Source organism: Triplophysa dalaica, chromosome 6 (assembly GCF_015846415.1).
Source record: "Triplophysa dalaica isolate WHDGS20190420 chromosome 6, ASM1584641v1, whole genome shotgun sequence".
Classification (NCBI taxonomy): Eukaryota; Metazoa; Chordata; class Actinopteri; order Cypriniformes; family Nemacheilidae; genus Triplophysa; species Triplophysa dalaica.
Window position 1 is genome coordinate 25,023,529 of NC_079547.1, and position 20,954 is coordinate 25,044,482.

The window sequence follows — 20,954 nt, forward strand, 5'->3', positions numbered from 1 at the left end:
AAAAGATAAGTGTAGGATCATGTATCATTAACAAAGTCCTTTAAAGGTCATCCAGGCGTCAAGCCGAGAGATCATCTCCAATGGCTCTCCAGCAGGTGTTGAGCCAGCGGGGAGACAAGGGTCCTACGGCTCCATCACAAGAAAGAGAAAGAAATACTCTCAGCAAATAGAAGAGAGAAAGAGAACAAACGGATGCTTTTCAAAGCTCAATATGAGCCCAGTCATGGTTTATAAATAGGCCTGTCAGGTTCTTAGTTAATCGAAATCTCCGTCAGTGGGCACCGATTTAGCATCTGTAAGTGCTTCAACTGCGGGATAGAAAGTGGATTTTGCTCTTTTCAGGCTGTTTTATATAGAGACCCCGGAAAGACGATTAGCGATTAGCGCGTGCGGAGAGAAAAAACAACTCTCACAAACACAACCCCACACTTCGCTTTGGGAGAACGCAGACGTTTTAACACTTGTGGAAAAGTTTACGGTCCATAGAAAAGCAACTGTTAATATTATATCTTGTTATAAAATTATATATCATAGTCTAATTTGTATGTCGAAATCAAAATTTTAATTCGCAATGTAGGACAAGTATAGCCATTTTTTTTTGTCTTACATCATATTTCATTGTAACACGTTGAGGAGAGAGGTGCCGTTCTGCAATAGAATAAAATGTGGGGTGATGGGTTAGACTAAAATATAGGACAATACATGACAGACTCCCATACAAACAAACCAAATTCCTCCAAGAGGATCGACAAAATGAATCACCATTTTGTCAGAAGGCGTCTCTATAATTGCTAAGAAAACGTTTTGTCCCGAGGCAGCTTTAGGCTAAAGATACAAAACACAATTTGGTGTTTATTGCATCTCTCTATTTGACATGCCATCTCTACGATTCGTGAAATGACATTCGCCATCCATTTCACTGTCTCATTGCATTTCTGAGCACAGCGGAATCTCGACAGGATAAAATCAAATCCGGAACCACCACAAGCCACTTTCTGAGGAGACGTGATGGCTGAAGGTCATGTTCACTCCTCATGTCACACTGACAACACTTCATTTTCAAATCGGTAATTTCTTTGAGATCAATGCCATGAGGATTATATTACAGCTAGAATTAAACTACTGTGGTAACGCTATGCATAAATAGGACTTGGCATTGTATTTTGGTTATTCTGTACCAATCGCTCACCAAAATGTGCATTAGGAAAGTAAATAGGATCAACTTTTAAGCCTTTCAAGAAAGTCCCAGAAGACAAGGACACACACACACAACGACTGCTGCTGTCAGACCCCTTCATGTGAGCTTACTGAACCCCGCTGAGAGAACATCTGCAACTTATCTCCTAACATTCACTGCCCACCTAACACACAACACACATCATCACTACACCTGTGAATGAGACCCACACGCAATACATGAAAAACAGGCATGATGGGATACAGAACGACTATGCACCATATGAAGATTCATTTCATGCTGCTATCACTGATTATGCCCTTGAGCTAAAGAAACTTTGGGTTTCATTTAGATCACAAGAAGACGAAAAAAAACGTTCCTGTAGTTCAGTGGTAAGAGCATTGCGTTAACAACACAAGGTTGTGGGTTCGATCCCAGGGAATTGCACATACCTATGTATAGGTTTGGATAAAAGCGTCTGCCAAATGCGTAAATCTAAAAAATTTGCAAAGTGTAATGCATCCTTCATGTTCGTTTACATATGTACCCTCATATATCCAGCTGACCCAGTTATATGGAAATACAAAAGTCTGTTCTATTTTATTCTTGTCTTGTTTTTAAATGAGCTTTGTAAACCTGCTTAAACCATCAAGATTCTTGAACTGTAATTGTATTGTTCCAAAGCAACTTAATATATATGAATATAAGCTGTGAAATAATAGCTTATTTTTTACATTTAGTTGCTTTGGAACACATTATTTTCCAAATGTGAAATTATTGCTTATATTCATATAGATTAGAGACATATGTCTTAAATACGATTCACTAGAGGCTGCTACAATTGTTTATTTGTTAAGAACAATCATGAATATTTAGATTATTCAGCATAAACGACAATTATTTAAAATATCCACAAATAATGCAAAAAAGAAAAGAAAACAAATGATGTGGACACAATCCACTTAAAGGGATACTTCACCCTAAAACGAAAATTCTGTCATCATTTACTTACCTTTTAAGTTGTTCAAATTGTGTATAAATGTCTTTGTTCTGATGAACACAGGGAAAGATATTTGGAAGAATGCTTATAACCAGACAGATCTCAACATCCATTGACTCCCATAGTGGGAAAAATTACTTCATTTTTTTTTTGTTCTTTTGCATACAAAAGGAGACATTTAGAAGAATGTAGGACATGCAAACACTTTTGACCACCATTGTGTTTTTCCTACTATGGGGGTCAATGGGTGTTTAGATCTGTTTGGTTATAAGCATTCTTCCAAATATCTTTCCATGTGTTCATCAGGACAAAGAAATGTAACACATTTGGAACACCTAGAAGGTGAGTAAATAATGGCAGAATTTTCATTTTTGGGTGAAGTATCCCTTTAAGAGTTAATAACAGTATCCGGCAGTACGTTCGTTAGCCTACATTTCATCATAGTATCAGGTCTATTTGTGCGTTTATATACTTAGATGTAAATCCTGTATATTATAAGATCTAAAAACAACAACAAAGCACAGTGCAAGTGGTATTTCTGCCCAGTTTTGCAACCCTATACGCTCCAAATTCCTATCGATAAATGCTTTATATTGCATAACCTTCTGTAGACTTGACATTTCACATGTGTGCATCCAACATCTCTGCCGTTCATTCACTGTAAATAATCAGGGGGTTCAAGGTGAATATTGACATTGTGACAAATGAGTAGGCTGAATGGAAGGGATACTCACGTCGTGAAAGATGGACAGCCCGTGAGCCGCATCCTGCATCTGGTGCTGATGCTGCGTGGAGCGCAGATGCTCGCGCTTCGCCGACTGCAGACACATCGTGATCATCTCAGTGCACGCCAACATCTTCAAATGACCTCTTTGACACTTTTATATGACGATATATGCAGACGTTTCACTAAATGAGAGCGATGCAGATGTCTGAATGAGACGATGTGAAAGCGAATGCATCAGCAATCCTCTGCGCTGTGGAGTGAATCTATCTTCTCATTGAATCGTTTGTTGTGCGATTGAATCGCGTAACGATTCGGAAGAACTGATTCATAGAGAGTCGCCAATTCACTGGGTTGTTGGAATATTTGGCAAAGAACGAATCGAATGTTCAGGTCGAACGAATCGATTTGATCAAATGATTCCGAGCGCTGATGAAGAAGTTTTAGCTCTCAGTACCGCACAGCTCATTGGTTGATACTCTTCGGCTGCTGATTGGTCGAGCACTAGTTCAGTACATTTCCCAAAGGACAAGCGCTTTGATTCGCGTTATTTTTGAGAATTTAATTTGCAATCGTTAAAATATAAAAATACAAAAGTTTTTAATACGAAAAAATGATTTACATAATCTAGACCTGTGCCATGACCGATCGGGTCATTTACATTTGTGTTGTGTTGGTAAATCGAATTCTTCCCACAATGTTATATTATAATATCATGTAAACACACAAATTCATAATCTAGTATAACATGTTTTTAAGTATTTATTTACAGGTTAAATATATAGTTCAACCAAACATGACAATAATGTCATCATTTGCTCACCCTCATGTCATTTCATACCTGCATAAATTACATTGTGCTGATGAACACAGTGAAAGATATTTAGAAGAATGTCAGCAATATTCAATTCGGTGACATGACTGCCATAGTTGGAAAAATGTAATCTCAGTTAAAGGTGCCCCAAAACTGTTTTTTCTTCAAAATATCTCACTTTGTGTTCAACAGAACAATAAAATATACATTTTTTCCTACTATGGTAGTGGATGATGTCAAGGAATTAGAAAATGCTCACATTCTTACAAATATCTTTCTTTGTGTTTAACAAAACAAATACATTGATATAGGTTTGAAACAACCAGAATATTTATTTTGGGATGAACTGTCCCTTTAAATAACACACGTCACGCATCTGCCCCGTACAAATAAATAATTCCCTTCTGGAAATAACTACACAAATTCTAACGGTTTTCATTAAAAAAAAACGTTATTCACCGTTGAAAAGGTTCCACGTAAATAATTACAAAGTTCCTTAAAACAATACAGTTTCAATGCAACTATTAAACCAGTCAGATTTGATATGATGATTTAACTGTTATATAGTTTTTTTGAGTAGTGGACACTCGTCGCGTCACTCGCGTCATGGGGTCGCCCAATGACGTCACTGTGACATGGCGACTGCGCTGGCGGTGGACCTTTGCTCACCCGGATGATGAGATGGAGCGAAGTTTTATGTATTGACGAAAAGTTTTCCTCAAATATTCATTTTCCCGCGATGGTCGAACGGTAAGATATGAGCTGAACTAGCATCTGATTCCAAATAATGAAGAGGAATAGGCGTGTTGCGTCAATCCGTTAGCATTTGACCGGTGACTGACTGTTAAACTGCGACGGGGTTTGTTTTGACAGCTCGCCGGTGTATGTACACTGTGTTATGAAACGTCTATAAGACTGCCAGTATTCGGATTGTGGCAGATTTGTCTCTTTATTATTTGTGAAAACAAACGTCTCGATCGTTCAGTTTTGTAATCTGCGACACCGGCGGTTGAGAACGCGATTTGACGTCACTGCGTCGCGTTACTAGCAGGCTCTTAGTTATTTTAAAGTGTTTATATTTTTTGTATATTTCTATAGATTGTACGCGTGGTTTGTAAAGACCTTTATATATATTTTACTGTGGTTATATCATGGTACTGTCAGGTGGTAATACCATGGTACCGATGGATTTTTATATTGATATAACATGTTATTTACATACACTAAGGAACTTCAAAGAGTGCCATAAAATTACCAACTTGGTACTGTCGGTCAAGTGTTGTTATACTTTGCTTATAACAAGTAAGCTAACATGTTGTTCATTGGTATTTTGGTGTAAGGGAGTGACTCTTATTTCTGTTGTTGTCAGAGGTTTGGTTGTATTTGACCTTTGTGTGTGTGTGTGTGTGTGTGTGTGTGTACTTGTGTACGTGTTTGACTCAGATTGTGTTGTCAACCTCCTCTGCTCATTAAATTAGCCACTAAAAAAAGACACACCATGGTACTTTATGGATATTGCATGATACCACCGTCTTGTTCTATAGAATATCATTCTTTACATTACTCTTTGTTAATACCACGGTAAATTGATATGGTAGTTGTTATCAAAAAAATTAAGAAAATTCATCCAGTTAAAGTCATTTTAGTTAATTTGAAGTCAAGAAAATCTAATGCATGACATAATGTCTAATCTGGCAGGGATTACTTGAGATTTCTCTTGTGTGAGATTACCGCGGTAACCTCCGGAAGGTGTCATAGACAGTGGATTCACCGGCATACATGGATAGAGAGTCTTCTAAATGCTGATCAGAGATCTGATTTTTCTGTAGAGTGGGATGTCAAACATAGAAAGTGGTGGAAGATCAAATGCTAAACGTTAAATGTTAAAATCAGCATGAAACGGAAGTTGTGATGGTGTTTTTGTTCATATTGTGACATCTATCCCAGTAAACCGGCATCTGGAACGATAAAAAATACGGACAGGATCTGTTTTCATCTTTCTGGAAATCGATAGTTGAAGGTCTGACAGTCAATATAGTCCCGCACTTCGTTTTGAGAAGTACTTCATGCAGAGACTAGAAGTTATTTGATTGTTATGAGGGCACAACACACATGATGTAAAAACCGCATGGAAAAATAATTTATTATAAACTACGATGTTTCTGAAAAAATAAGAATTGTCTGTTTTGATTTCGTGGTTATATTAAAGTTTCGATGTTTTGTTGACATTATGATATCAATGTGTCTGTCTCCACGATTCAAACGTGAACATTGTTTAAAGGTATCTCTCATCAAAATAAAAGCTTTGCTTTTCTCTGAGGTTACAACAGCGATGGTGAACTTAACCAATATTCTAAGAGATCTTTTTTTGTAATTTTCAGGCTTTTATTATAGATATACAGTATATACAAATTATTAACCTGATAAAACCGGTTAAGATGAACATAATAAAGTTCATTATGATTCATAATTAAAATCACATTCATGTCTGCGTCTCTTTGGAAATCGCCATCTAATTCAGTTTAGTTTTTTGAAACCAAAACAGTTTACCGTATTTTAAATATTTCAATATACGAAGATTTGAAACTTTTGTTTTTTTTCCAGATTAATTTAAACCACAACTATTGTTTTGAATGGCTGCATAATGAAGGCCCAACTGCAGATAACTGGTAAGATTTTCACCAATTCATCATTTTAATAATCTTTTCATATTTTACGACTAACTCTACGATTGTTTAGTGATAACACTTGTGATATCACGGGGTCAGAATAAATGATGGTTTGATTGATATGACATTTATTTCTCATTCATCAGTTTTGTCCGCCAAGCTGCGGGAGAATAAGAAGAACTGGTTCGGGCCCAGTCCGTATGTGGAGGTGTGTGTGGACGGCCAGTCCAAGAAAACGGAGAAATGTACCAACACAAACAGCCCCAAATGGAAGCAGTCGATCACTGTGTAAGACGAACTCAAATCACTGATCCAGAATCATTTTCTTCCTCTCACATTAAGAGTTAATGGTGTTGTTTATGTTCTCTGTAGGATCGTCTCACCTTTCAGCAAGTTAATTTTCCGAGTTTGGAGTCATCAGACCCTGAAGGCTGACATTCTGCTGGGTATGGCCGCTCTGGAAGTCAGCGAGACCCTTAAAGCCAATAATATGAAGAGTGAGTTAACGCTCTCCATTTGTGTGTAAGGTTTGGTGTCTGAGCTTTAGCAGGTGCAGGTTTGTATTTTATTGCCTTCTTTGTAAGAGAGAGAGAGAGAGAGACATGCCGGTGAAGTGACTTTTCAGATGCTGTGGTCATCGGCTCTGTGTATGAGAATTTGAGATTAACTGGCATGAATTTGTGAATGGAGAGAAGTCAGAACCAGGTTATCTTGAACTTTTCTGTGATGTTTCACATGTTTCTTCAGCTCTTTGAGAGTAATATTATGTTGTTGTGTGTGTCAGTTTGTGAGGTCGTGCAGTCTCTGCAGTTGAGCTCGAACAGAGAGAGGTCAGAGGTGGTTGGAGATCTCTCGGTGTGTTTGGACGGACTGCAGGTGGATCACGAGACATTCGCTTCTGAGGAACAAAAGCACAGTGAGACTTTAAACAGTTAATTGCCATAGTTACGACGATGACTTACCATTCAGAACTAGGCATGGGCCGAACACCGGTTTCAAGGTATACCGCGGTTTGGGGGAAAGTCGTGGTTTTAAAGTGTCACGAAGCCTCCCTTTTCAGCTACATTGTACCGCACTGTAGTTTTTTAAAAATGCAATTAAAACGGACGTGAACGCTGTGAGAAGAACCAGAAAAAACAGCGAAGGTTCTGGCGTGGGAGACAGACGCTCCAATCACAAGGCGCTGTCATGAATAATTAGAAGAAATGTCTTCTCATTGGTCAAGAAAATACAGTCTCATGAATAATAATGAGACACGGACGCGTTATCGATGTACTATGGTACATCGCCACGTAACATCCTTTGACGGTGGCCAGAGGAGGATTTTAAAGGCAACAATAGTGCAAAAATATTGAAATGAACTAGTTTTCTCTACTGTAATAACTTACTGTTTCTAACATTGTGCAACACAACCGACTTTGTTTACATCTAAATAAATGTTGTTTAGTGTTTTGTGGCTCTTTATAAACTCTAAAAGTTTCTGTTGTTCCGTTCCAAAGGTATGAGCTGTTTTTGCAGGAATCCATCAGGTTCTGTGCTATATTTTGTTTATGCTAATTAGTTGTTTGGTCATCTGCATTTCATTTATTTATGTACTGAGTACATGTAGATATTGATGGATGAATGCATGGATGTTTATTTACTGGAAATGCATGTAAAAGAAGACTAGAAAGGGGTGCCATGCTTCCAAAATGTTTGGGAAGCACTGATTTAAACTGACCTACTGTACATGTTTACTTTTGTTCCAAATATTTTGTGTTGCTGAAAAAATCTGATCTATTGTGTTCAAAGTTTTTTACTCAGACATTTAAAGAACACATTTTAAAGCTGCAACCGCAGTACTGGCACACCGTGAAATGTGGCTTAGGGTTACCATACCGTCGAAATCTCATACCGGCCCATGCCTATTCAGAACACGTCTACCATTCACAAATGTTGACACATTTCTATTTCCTAATTGTTTTTGTATAATCACAGATGCTATTTTGAATGAAGAATTGAATGGGAATGTAGCAGTGAGGTAAATATTACTCTACTGTATTGCACAGAATGCACCAATAATAGCACTGTTTATTTTTGCATTTATGAGACGAGGCTGATTGTGATATACTTTCAGCTTTTCAGATCAAGTATCTGATGGCTCATTCTGTTTTGAATTTGTCTCATCGTCGTGATCGTTCATTTGCTTTGTGTCTGTTTGTTGTAGTCGAGATTCTTCTCCATCCAGTGACATCACCGATGATGCGTCACTGCCCAATGGTCATGCGGTAGGAAGTAGCGGCTCGGCCTCTCCGTCTACAGGGGCTCTGAGACCACCACGCCCACCTCGACCCCAGCGACTGCCCCCTGCCTCCCCACACAAACCTGCTTCAATAGGTTCTTATGCTTTTTACTTCAGCCTCGGTAACATATTTATTTTAGTAACGAAATAGTAGCAAGACTTTATTTGGTAATGTGAATAAGAATGGGATGTCATTACTGATTTCCGAATAAAACGATTTTAAAATTTTGTGTGAATGTGTAAGTGTGCTTACATAGCACATCAAGTCTGTAAAAAGCAGAAGATGGTGTGACCCCTCATAACGTAAAGCCTTTTACTATTGTGTCTAGGGTCCTCAGCTGGCTCCACTCCTACTCACGGCAGCAGCGCTCCCAGCCCCGAGACGTCTCCGCCCGTGTGTGTGAACGGAGAAACGGAGAGCCAGGGGTCAAGCACTGGGTCAGGGACCGGGTCAAATCAAGCCCCCAGGGCCAGTCCGACTCCCCCCGTGGCTTCTCTGATTACTAACGGCCCTCTGCCTCCTGGGTATGTTAAATGAGAGAATTATTAGTCATATTAATAGCACACATTTCAATACACACTGTACAATGAATGTCCTGGCCATAATACACCTACTAAAAGCCAGTGCATTCTACCAGTTGTTCAGGACATTAAGGAGGCGGTGTGAGCCTGTATGAAATTAATTATAGTGTGCTTTCTTTGTTGTGTGTGTAGGTGGGAGCAGCGAATGGATCTTAACGGCCGTGTTTACTATGTCGATCACATTGAGAAGAGAACCTCATGGGACCGTCCAGAACCACTTCCGCCAGGGTAACGGTTTCATCCTTAAAACTCTCTTTTCACTTCAATTTATAGGTGATCACATATTTTGTTGTTGAAGTGTGTAATTTTTAGACCGTCGAGTTTTAAGGTGCCATAGAAATAAAATCCTCACCACACAAAAAATGTTATGACACAATACTTACACTTGCTGTTGTGTGCTTGTGTGGTAGCTGGGAGCGTCGCGCAGACCCGATGAGCCGCGTGTACTTCGTCGATCACATAAACAGAACCACCACGTGGCAGCGGCCCACGCTGGAGTCGGTCCGGAACTATGAGGAGTGGCAGAACCAGCGCAGTCAGCTGCAGGGAGCCATGCATCGCTTTAACCAGAGATTCATATACGGGGTCAGTCCACATACACACAATCACACCAGACGAAGTGCTTTTATAGGTAAAATAGCTTTGTCTTCATGATCATTAGTATCCAAACCCTCATGGCTTGTTTTTGGAACACAACATGGTGGTTTGTGAAATAAAAGGACACTGTGGTCAAGCTCCACAAATCACAAAAACTTTCTAGAATTCATCTACAAGTCTCCTGCAGTCATCCGATGGCTTTGCGGCACATGCACGTTTCTCGTTCTGCCTTTTATTATGCAGTAAAAGAGCAGCCTGGATATTCATCCACAAACACTCCTGTTCCACCGAGGAAAAAAGTCATACGGGTTTGGAATGACGTGGAAGTGAAAAAAATAATGAAACAAGTTTCCAGAGTGAAGAAAATGTCCTCATAGACTGCCGGGGTATCTTTTCATCCTCTGATTGTCCTTCTCTTCAGCTCCAGGAACAGCTGGCGCCCACAGCTAATAAAGAGTTTGACCCTCTGGGACCTCTGCCACAAGGATGGGGTGAGTCAGCACACCTCTTTCCTTTATTTTATCCTGCAGAGAGGATGTCATATTTTACCCCTGTGGCACTCATGTCATGTTACCCTCATCTGTCTGCACGTGTGTGTGTTTGGCCCACAGAGAAACGGACAGACAGTAATGGCAGAATGTATTTTGTTCATCACCCCACAAGATGCACACAGTGGGAGGATCCTCGCACGCAAGGGTGGGATACAGTCACGCATTTCAAGACAAGTTGATATCTATTCATGATGTAAACTGTTGATGATTGTTTTAAGTTGTAACGGGTTTGTTTTGTTTCATCAGGTTGCTGAATGACAAACCTCTGCCGGAAGGCTGGGAGATGAGATTTACCGTGGACGGGATTCCATATTTTGTCGACCACAACAGAAAATCGACAACATACATCGATCCGCGTACAGGGAAATCATCTCTGTGAGTCATTTCATATGTTCTGATCCACGAATAGAATCAGTTGCCTTAATATATATTTAAAACTACAGATCACAGCGTCATAGGTAACCTGTGTAGTCCAAGTTTGTGATCACAATACATGATTTATCGGTATGTTATTCTGAAGAAAACATGTGTTTTCACTTGTGAAACCATTCTTCCTGTCCGTTGACATAACAAAAGCCTCATTATTATATATTGTTGTATCATAATCACAAGTCCAATCATCATACACAAGATTATTCATTATTCTGAAACGTGTCATGTTTATATTCAGAGTTGTGAATGCTGTTTAATGATGGTGATTTTACTGTTTTTGTGACGTCACAGCGAGAACGGCCCTCAGATCACATACGTGCGAGACTTCAAAGCTAAAGTGCACTACTTCCGCTTCTGGTGTCAGGTGTGACCCTCCATTACCCTCATCATTAAAACTCTTAACAAACTGTGGTATATTGGCACACGTGACTTTTTTCATTTCTATTTTTTCACAATGAAGCAACTAGCAATGCCCCAGCACATTAAAATCCATGTGAGTCGTAAAACGCTGTTCGAGGATTCGTTTCAACAGGTGAATAAGTATTTCACGTACAGGTTAATCCTGGCACAGTGTGAAATGCAGCGAGTCGCAAGCAACTGAATGTTTTTTAATTATTTAGATTATGAGTTGCCATCCGCAAGACCTGAGACGAAGACTGTGGATCATCTTTCCCTGGGGAGGAGGGGCTTGACTATGGAGGCGTGGCCAGGTACTCTTATGTTCCGTACAGATAGAGTTTGTTTAAGCAGAATTTGTATTATATGAGGAAACTATCAAAATGATACAGTAATTGTTTCACATCTAATGTCTTGTACATCATAGGGAATGGTTTTTCCTGCTCTCTCATGAGGTCTTGAACCCCATGTACTGTCTGTTTGAATACGCCGGCAAAGACAACTACTGCCTTCAGATAAACCCCGCCTCCTCCATCAACCCCGACCACCTCAAATACTTTAAGTTCATTGGCCGATTCATCGCTATGGTATGTCTGTATACTCCAGTAACTGACAGGAATGAAAATTTGTGCTTTTTGAATAAAGTAAGAGTAATGGTCATGTTCCCTCTGTCAGGCCCTGTTTCATGGGAAATTTATAGACACCGGCTTCTCTCTGCCATTTTACAAGCGCATCCTGAATAAACCTCTGGCTCTCAAAGACCTAGAATCCATCGATCCGGAGTTCTACAACTCGCTCATGTGGATCAAGTGAGTGAAGAGCTTTTTTTACAAGCCGAGGTGAATCTAGCCGTGTTTATTTTGGAGATGATTTAGAAGGACATTATTTAATGTGATTTTGATGGCTTTCTTCAGGGATAATAGTTTAGAGGAATGCGGCCTGGAGATGTTTTTCTCAGTGGATAAAGAGATTCTGGGCGAGGTCACCACTCATGAACTCAAACCTGATGGAGGAAACATTCAAGTAACAGAGGAAAATAAAGAAGAGTATATCAGGTATGAAATCCTGATATACAGTTAACACAGTTCCTGACAAAGTTTTTTTTTTGTATTTTAAAGTTTATGAGAATGTGAATGTAAAACATCAGTTCTCCCCTAATCGTATATTAATGAATTTTCCCCTCTGTTACATTTGTGTCCGCTGCATATTTTTGAAAATGATCACATCACACCAAATCAAACATTTAATTTTTAGGAGTTAAATGGAATTATGTGTGTGACAGGTTGGTGGCTGAATGGAGGTTGTCCAGAGGGGTTGAAGAACAGACTCTGTCGTTTCTTGAGGGTTTTAATGAGGTGTTACCACAGCAATACCTGCAGTACTTCGATGCCAAAGAACTAGAGGTACAACACGCCGCAGTTCACTTAGAAACGTGCTAATGGAAAAATAACTGATAGCAAATACAGTACATTGTGTATATTAATATATAATTAATATAATTGATCATCAAAAGAAGAGCGAAAATAAAACTTTAATGACTGTGTTATCCTGGTTAGGTGGGATAAAAGAAAAAAAAAGAATGGGATTTTATCTCAAGTTGTGCTGTTTCACCTTTTTAGGACACTGTGTGTACTGAGCTGCCTATGTAAATAGCAGAATGTACATAGGCAAGAGTTTAGAAGCAAGCCAGTGTTGTTCATACAATAGTGGAAAATTCAGTGTGTGTGACTGTTGTGTAGGTGATGCTGTGTGGCATGCAGGAGATAGATTTAGGAGACTGGCAGAGGAACACCATCTACAGACATTACGCTCGCAACAGCAAACAGATCGTCTGGTTCTGGCAGGTCAGATTGCTCATCAAACATTATTTACACAAATTCTCAGTGAGCAGAAATATGGTGACTTTGATTTTATTTGTTTGTTTGTGTGTAGTTTGTGAAGGAGATCGACAATGAGAAGCGCATGCGTCTGCTGCAGTTTGTGACCGGCACATGCAGACTTCCTGTTGGGGGATTTGCAGACCTCATGGGTAAGGGTCAAAGTAGACTGATATCCCAGTAACAACGCTTCTTGAAATCCTTCCCTCGGTATTGCTTGTTTGGATGCAATACCAGTGCTATCGTCCGGACTGTGTGTATTGAACAGACTGGATGTTTCATTTCTGTAGGGAGCAATGGGCCGCAGAAATTCTGCATGGAGAAAGTTGGAAAAGAAAACTGGCTGCCGAGGAGCCACACATGGTGAGATCAGCGTGAGATTATGAGACATTACCACTAAACTCATGGAGTCTGTTTAGATAGAACAGTTGAGTTGGTTCAGAGATGTAATAAAATTGTGTTGACTAGTAGACTTGGGTCCATTTGAATCATATACTGTCACCATTCTGATGTTCTTTAAATGAACCCACATGTGTTACCTGTTGTTTTTCTCAACAGCTTTAACCGCCTGGATCTGCCGCCGTATAAAAGCTACGAGCAGTTGAAGGAGAAGCTGCTGTTCGCCATCGAGGAAACAGAAGGTTTCGGACAAGAGTGAGGCAGGCGCGGAAAAGCATCCCTAACGCATCTCCATGACAAAACACATGGGCTCTCACTGGCACCTCAGAGGCTTTCGCTACTCTTCAGAAGAGAAACGAGAGATGAATAATGTCTCACACAGAGGAAAGTGAAGTTCATCTCCCGTCTGTTGGCTTCGCCTTTCATTTCAAAGTTTTTTGCGACCCACTTCTTTTGTCATGTTACGCTGCTTTAGTCGATGAAGAATGATGAATGCGGGTGGATTTACACTATGCACACACTGTGTGATCCTCATATAATCTGATGATGACTGCAGCCCGGCTCTACTGTAATGCACATACAACCAACTCTAACCTTTACTTGTCATATAGAACTTAAAATCAGCACGGTGTTTGTCAGAGTTGAGCTCCTCTCAGATTTGTGTGAATGTGAGGAGGAGGATCTCTTGCCTATTTTGGGAGTTACTAGTGTCTTTGTTTCCTCAATCCCGAGAGACCTGCAAGTGCATCATCATTTCATGAGATCTGATTTTGAAACTCATGTCCCAGTGCAGAAGATCTCAATAGTCCTAACAACAGGCTTCATTCTTCATTTCTATCATAGCCCATAAAATCAGTAAAAAATATGTTGTCTCAAAAAATACTAAACCTCTCTTGAGGTGAAAAACTACATGGGTATATAAACTGTGATGTTTCTCTCATTTCAGTTAAAACAAATCTGCAGCCAGATATCTTGATCTTTTTATGACAGATTTTATTTGTAGTCCTATAGACTCACAAATCAAGATTAAATGCAGGAAAATAGGATTCTTTTGTGAAAAAATGAAGTGTGTTTTATATGTGTTTATGTGTTTGGTTAATAACATGTTTAGGAATATGATTTAGCCCTGACCTGTCTTAAAAAACCTGATCCAAAAAAAACTATCAGGGTCATTGAACAAGGTATAAAAGAATAATATATGACCATAAAAGCTGAGTAAGTTTAGATTTAGAATTTAAACAAACCATACAAGTCTGACCCATGGAGGGATGCACGTGAATTCTTCAGTGGCTTGTGAATTTATGAGAATGCTTTCTTTTCCAAAGCACCTTATGCACAGGATTTGAAATACTTGGGTGCTGTATATCTTTCAAAGTGATGTTTTCCATATCACATTAAAACAGATCTGTTAGAATGGTAAATGCCACATGTTGTCTGTTGCGATACAGAATGTCAAAAGCTGTTATTGACCAATGTCTGTTATAACAGGCATTTCGTTCCACATCTTTTTAACTGCTTTTACAGGGCCCTCATTTTATTAATACTGAAGGTGAAAGTATCCTGACAGATTAATAAAAGTCAACATAGACACTGTCAGCTAAAGCACTCACATTTGAAGTTGTGTTGTCATTCTTAAAGCTTTTTTTAGCTATAAATATGGCCAGATTACCTCTTTATTTTCTTAACACTGTATATCATGTAACAATTCGCCTGTGATCTATAACATATTAACATTTAATAGCCTGGGATTAATTATTTGAATTATATTTATTTTTTCTTAAGTGAATGTGTACAGTTGGATGATTAATATAAAAATACCAATTTATTCTCAGCTGAAGAAATAAAAAATGTGCAAAAAGTTTTGCTGCTTTTTTTGGATTCATTCTTAACGTAAAATAATCACCATTTTGAAAAGTCATTTTTATATAATAATGGCATGTGTTGTTGAGCAGATTTCATGTAACACTAAATATAAATTTCGTACGGCATATATTTGGAGATTTTAAAATGAAATACGGTCTTTAAATAGTGTAAAAAAATCTGAAAAGAGGAAGGTAGGCCAGCAGCACTATAGGACCTTTATTTAATCTTCGATGTTTCCGGGCGGACTGTTTCTCGCGCTGCACTCTCTTCCGCTTCTCCACCAATAAAGAAGACCCAGCGGAGCTTCGCGGGTCAATTTTTCTTAAACTTGTTTGGCAGAATCCGAGTTATATCGGAGCCATCCTAACAGTAATAATGGTAAGACTTCATTATTCTACTCATCTGTATTGTATTAAGCGATTGTAGTAATATCTCTGTTGTGTTTTAATCATTTTGTGCTAAACGGACAACGTCGTCGTTACGTTTTAGATACGCAAGTCGAAATCGACTCAAATACGTTTTGCATTCGTAAAATAGAAAACAGCAAAACGTTCATTTCATGATATGCGTAATATGCTGAAATACAAATTAAATGAAAAGCGAAAAATCGAAATCATTGTTTAAAGAGCAGTTATTCTAAATGAGTGCTAACGCTAATGCTAATGTTCACCGACGTTCGTCTGCAGTTTATAGAATAAACTTTAATCCTTCATTCTTTAGTTTAGGTGACTTTTATTTCAATTCTTTTTTACGATTTGCACACGTCTTGAAGGGTAATTGCTCTTTAATGTAAATGTTTGTGTATCGTTACGTTAGCTTTCTCACACTTAGCCTGTAAGCATTGAATGGAGTGTTGTTTAGGAGATCAATCACAGGGTTCTTATACATTCACTATATCCTCTAAAATGTAGGTTGTGTAATAATGGTGCCTTGAATGTTACAGTATCAATACTGGTACGTGTATTTATCATATGATGTGGGCTATCTGTGTTTTGATCAGCATTATTTTTAATTCTCACTCTTCTCTTTTGTTTTTCAGACGGTCGGAAAGAGCAGTAAGATGTTGCAGCACATCGACTTCCGGATGCGGTGTATCCTGCAGGACGGCCGAATATTCATTGGCACGTTCAAAGCCTTCGACAAACACATGAACCTGATCTTGTGTGACTGTGACGAGTTCAGAAAGATCAAGTGAGCTCTTCTCAAAGCTTTAACTAGTCTTTAGAACCTGTGGATCAGAGTATGTGTTTATCATTTTGGTTCTTTCGCTACACAGACCCAAGAACTCCAAGCAGCCTGAACGTGAAGAGAAGAGGGTGTTGGGTTTGGTTTTGCTTCGAGGAGAGAATCTCGTTTCTATGACTGTTGAAGGTCCTCCACCCAAAGATGTGAGTTTGCACTGAATCATTGTACTTGTTGTATTGTATTTTTAAACAAATACTTACTCGTCTGATCATTTCTCATTACAGACTGGCATTGCCCGTGTACCACTGGCAGGAGTTGCTGGAGGTCCAGGTGTTGGCAGGGCTGCAGGTAGAGGCGTGCCAGCAGGAGCTCCAATGGCGCAGGCTCCCGCTGGTCTGGCCGGGCCTGTTAGAGGAGTTGGTGGTCCATCGCAACAGGTGGGTTCAGTTTTTTCATTCCTCTGTCCTAGTTTGTTGTACCTGAGGTCATTGTGCCTAAAATGTCATTGAAAACCCTGTCACATGCTTTCTCAGGTCATGACCCCTCAGGGAAGAGGCACAGTCGGAGCTGTCGCCGCAGGTGCCAGTATAGCTGGTGCCCCCACACAGTACCCCCCAGGCAGAGGTGGACCCCCTCCACCCATGGGCAGAGGAGCACCTCCCCCAGGTAACCGTGGCTTTTTTGGTTTGTGGTGATGTGTCTTTTAAATGGCTGTGCTGATTCTGCTGCTGTGATGATGTCATTTTCTGAACCTGATGAGGAAAACTTTTGAAGCAGGATTACGCTGAGCTCAGTGTCACATGGCTTGTTTGTCAAACACAGAGATCCAGTTTTATTTGAGCAATTATTCACTCTTGTTCTGGTGATTTTGCTCTGTTGCAGGTATGATGGGACCTCCTCCAGGCATGCGGCCGCCCATGGGACCTCCGATGGGAATGCCTCCTGGCCGTGGCGCACCGATGGGGATGCCCCCTCCTGGCATGAGGCCGCCACCACCTGGAATGAGAGGTGAGACCTATTTTGAATGAATCAGGACTGATGTCCATTGGTGGTTCTTGACTGGCTGCTTATTTCTGTTTTCTTGTGAAATAATTTAATGTTTTTTTTCCCCCAGGACCACCTCCTCTAGGAATGCGTCCACCCAGACCTTGAATCTTCTCACTGGATATGGATGTTTGGAAAGTTTTCCTTGTATAGGAAGTCTTGGATGCAAGTTGTTGTATAGTTTCAAGTTAATTTTGTATTTTTTTTTTTTTAATAAAATGTCTTGAGGACACTATGTTTTAAAATGCTTCTGGTGTTTTTTCTGAGACTGATGTGCTGATTTGACTCTTGTATGAGATCTCATGTGGTCAGAAATCCACAATTTGAACCAAGATGAAGTCAAACAGGTTATTTTTGTTACCAGTTAAATTCAAGAATTTTTTTACTTCTTTGACTTGAGCATTAGGAGCCTCTCGGGTGCACTCTTCAAATAAGTTTTGGGTCACGCGAGTCTGTTGCTCTTGAGCTTACGAACCATTTGATCAAATTGTCTGGTTACACCTTTTATTATAACTTTGTCATGAGGGTAAATAATTTATGGTTAAAAATTGAAAAGTTGGACTGGATAAAGAAAACTACCTGACGAAACCTCTGCATGAGGTTTGATCTTGAATAGATTGAGACATGTCATGTGGTGAGACCTCAAGAAGCTTCTTGATAAAATGACCAAGAACATGACTGCAAATCATAAACCAGTTGACTGCACTAAAGATGGGGAAGCATGTTTTATTTGTTTAACATAATTTATAAGTTGTTTTGTAGTTAAGAGTTTATTTGTATATAACTGCCCGGCGGTTTGCTGTTTAATAGTTCAGTTTTGAACAAATGTGACCCTGGATCACGAAACCAGTCTTTTCTTTTATGCCCAACATTATTAGGATATTAAATAAAGATCATGTTCCATCAAGATATTTTGTAAATTTCCTACCTTAAATATATTTAATATATAAAGACGTTATTCTGTGAGTGGATGGCCTGCCACAGTGCCCCTGATTAACAACTTCAAAGGCCATTTTTCTCAATATTTTTGGCCCTCTCAGATTTCAGATATTTAAACGGCTGTATTTCAGCCAGATATTGTCATATTCCAACAACTCATACATCAATAAAAACCTTATCCCGCTTTCAGATTATGAAAAAAATTATATTTCGAAAAATTGACCCATAAGACTGTTTGTTGTCCAGGGTCACATATTTGGTCTCTTCAGTAGCGTGTTTGTTTTATCAGATAAAACACAAAAGAGGAGGAAGATGTTTTCTATAGTGTATTCAGTCTTCCTCGCCTCTAGGTGGCGCCGTGACCTTAACACGCTCCATCCGTCGAGTGAGAGAACCGCTGATGACGCAGTTCCGCATTACGCACGTGTGTGTATGTGCATGTGTGTCAGGTCTCTGTGAGCACCAGCGTTCATGTTTTTGTTTTATTTCACTTTAGGATTTCTTTAAATTACTCTGCTGCGGTTTTAATGTGTGAAGACAAACATGTTTTTTGATGGTCTGATCAGAACTCTTGACGATAATGATGACGTGCCAGAGGAATCAGACTCAGCGTCTGATAATGAAGCCGTAAGTGCATTTATAAATCACTATCATGAACTGAATCTACATTTACATTTAGGCATTTGGCAGACGCGTTTTCCAAAGCGACTTACATTGCTTTATCCTATATTTTACATAGGTATTTGCAATCCCTGGGATCGAACCCACAACCTTGCGTTGTTAACTCATTTCTCTTACCACTGAGCTACAGGAAAGCTAAAATACATAAACAATTTTTTTTTGCGTAACTTGTGACAGACTTCTGTGTTTTAGGACAGCTGCACTACTTTCATGTCTTGTTTATATGTCTTTTATAATAATACGTTTCCTGACCAGTAATGTTTCAATCTCAAAGTTATCACAGGATTTCTATGATCTATGTTTGGTATAATAACTGTTTCTAGTTCTGAAGTCAGACCGAGCATTGAATAAACCCATCACTGGATCTGTCTCTTGCTTTAAGTGTGAACTCACTATAGACGAACCGATAAAGTCATTTTCTGACAGAAGGATTTAATGGATCTAATCCTGGTTATAGTCATAGTAGGATGTCAGTTTAATGTGAAATATTCAACTGAGTGTTGTGTGGTTTATTGTGTTTCTCTGCAGGATGAGCCGATCGTGTTGAGTAAAGAGAAGCGAGCTCTGAAGGGTCGAGGCGCTGGAGACTTCGATGCAGGTTTTGAGTTTGGAGAGCGTGATGGTCTGTACAGTGATGACTGGATCATGGCAGATGTTATGGCTCAGCTGAAGAAGAGGGTGAGGACTTCTGACCTCATATCACATTACACATGAACCTGATCTTGTGTGACTGTGACGAGTTCAGAAAGATCATGTGAGCTCTTCTCAAAGCTTTAACTAGTCTTAAGAACCTGTGGATCAGAGTATGTGTTTATCATTTTGGTTCTTTCGCTTCACAGACCCAAGAACTCCAAGCAGCCTGAACGTGAAGAGAAGAGGGTGTTGGGTTTGGTTTTGCTTCGAGTAGAGAATCTCGTTTCTATGACTGTTGAAGGTCCTCCACCCAAAGATGTGAGTTTGCACTGAATCATTGTACTTGTTGTATTGTCTTACTTTTTAAACAAACACTTACTCGTCTGATCATTTCTCATTACAGACTGGCATTGCCCGTGTACCACTGGCAGGAGTTGCTGGAGGTCCAGGTCTTGCCAGGCCTGTTAGAGGAGTTGGTGGTCCATCACAACAGGTGGGTTCAGTTTTTTCATTCCTCTGTCCTAGTTTGTTGTACCTGAGGTCATTCTGCCTAAAATGTCATTGAAAACCCTGTCACATGCTTTCTCAGGTCATGACCCCTCAGGGAAGAGGCACAGTCGGAGCTGTAGCAGGTGCCAGTATAGCTGGTGCCCCCACACAGTACCCCCCAGGCAGAGGTGGACCCCCTCCACCCATGGGCAGAGCAGCACCTCCCCCAGGTAACTGTGGCTTTTTTGGTTTGTGGTGATGTGGCTTTTAAATGGCTGTGCTGATTCTGCTGCTGTGATGATGTCATTTTCTGAACCTGATGAGGAAAACTTTTGAAGCAGGATTACGCTGAGCTCAGTGTCACATGGCTTGTTTGTCAAACACAGAGATCCAGTTTTATTTGAGCAATTATTCACTCTTGTTCTGGTGTTTTTTTCTCTGCTGCAGGTATGATGGGACCTCCTCCAGTCATGCGGTCACCCATGGGACCTCCGATGGGAATGCCCCTCCAGGTTTTCAGTTTGAAAAGCGAGATGGTCTGTACAGTGATGACTGGATCATGACAGATGATCAATCTTGTCAATGGAAATGAAGATCAGCTGCTTCAGCCCCAACTGATGG

At 39.7% G+C, this 20,954-nt stretch overlaps 4 protein-coding genes across 5 annotated transcripts in view; 3 read left to right on the top strand and 1 right to left on the bottom strand.

Annotated features, from left to right (window-relative positions):
- Window positions 1–3,152, bottom strand: part of necab3 (N-terminal EF-hand calcium binding protein 3) — a 31,912-nt gene extending 28,760 nt beyond the window's left edge. Inside the window, exon 1 of the mRNA XM_056751651.1 lies at window positions 2,912–3,152. Within this exon, the coding sequence (XP_056607629.1) occupies window positions 2,912–3,034 (123 nt within the window). The 5' untranslated portion in view covers window positions 3,035–3,152. The remainder of the gene's footprint in view (window positions 1–2,911) is intronic.
- Window positions 3,153–4,255: 1,103 nt separating this feature from the next.
- Window positions 4,256–14,545, top strand: itcha (itchy E3 ubiquitin protein ligase a). Its single transcript, XM_056751646.1, is given in 25 exon segments — window positions 4,256–4,465; window positions 6,320–6,384; window positions 6,531–6,672; window positions 6,757–6,881; window positions 7,169–7,300; window positions 8,362–8,404; window positions 8,591–8,760; window positions 8,995–9,190; window positions 9,380–9,475; window positions 9,658–9,832; window positions 10,266–10,335; window positions 10,456–10,540; window positions 10,642–10,770; window positions 11,119–11,191; window positions 11,288–11,359; window positions 11,448–11,495; window positions 11,497–11,537; window positions 11,651–11,810; window positions 11,899–12,032; window positions 12,138–12,278; window positions 12,506–12,626; window positions 12,963–13,067; window positions 13,156–13,252; window positions 13,391–13,463; window positions 13,659–14,545. Coding segments are annotated over 24 exon segments (2,553 nt in total). The 5' UTR covers window positions 4,256–4,465; window positions 6,320–6,359; the 3' UTR covers window positions 13,759–14,545.
- A 1,038-nt stretch (window positions 14,546–15,583) lies between these two features.
- snrpb (small nuclear ribonucleoprotein polypeptides B and B1) lies at window positions 15,584–17,838 on the top strand. The gene is made up of 7 exons (XM_056750634.1): window positions 15,584–15,740; window positions 16,402–16,553; window positions 16,639–16,750; window positions 16,832–16,984; window positions 17,081–17,213; window positions 17,430–17,555; window positions 17,662–17,838. Exons 1-7 carry the CDS (start codon window positions 15,738–15,740, stop codon window positions 17,697–17,699), a joined length of 717 nt encoding a protein of 238 aa, XP_056606612.1. The 5' UTR covers window positions 15,584–15,737; the 3' UTR covers window positions 17,700–17,838.
- A 1,114-nt stretch (window positions 17,839–18,952) lies between these two features.
- Window positions 18,953–20,838, top strand: LOC130424895 (probable ATP-dependent RNA helicase DDX27). Of its 2 annotated transcripts, XR_008906999.1 has the most exons (4): window positions 18,953–19,157; window positions 19,740–19,889; window positions 20,051–20,162; window positions 20,248–20,273. XR_008906999.1 is itself a non-coding variant. In XM_056750875.1 (3 exons), exons 1-3 carry the CDS (start codon window positions 19,074–19,076, stop codon window positions 20,784–20,786), a joined length of 240 nt encoding a protein of 79 aa, XP_056606853.1. In that variant the 5' UTR covers window positions 18,953–19,073; the 3' UTR covers window positions 20,787–20,838. The 2 variants fall into 2 exon arrangements, 1 of the variants encoding a protein (XP_056606853.1); XM_056750875.1 differs by lacking the exons at window positions 20,051–20,162; window positions 20,248–20,273 and adding an exon at window positions 20,781–20,838.
- Window positions 20,839–20,954: the final 116 nt, after the last annotated feature.

Excerpts from the sequence above, each read along its gene's own strand:
- snrpb (XM_056750634.1), top strand. Across the intron at positions 16,554-16,638 it reads GACGAGTTCAGAAAGATCAA|ACCCAAGAACTCCAAGCAGC; the intron begins GTGAGCTCTTCT and ends TTCGCTACACAG. Across the intron at positions 17,556-17,661 it reads GCCACCACCTGGAATGAGAG|GACCACCTCCTCTAGGAATG; the intron begins GTGAGACCTATT and ends TTTTTCCCCCAG.
- LOC130424895 (XM_056750875.1), top strand. The coding sequence starts at position 19,074 with ATGTTTTTTGATGGTCTGATCAGAACTCTTGACGATAATGATGACGTG. Across the intron at positions 19,158-19,739 it reads CAGCGTCTGATAATGAAGCC|GATGAGCCGATCGTGTTGAG; the intron begins GTAAGTGCATTT and ends GTTTCTCTGCAG.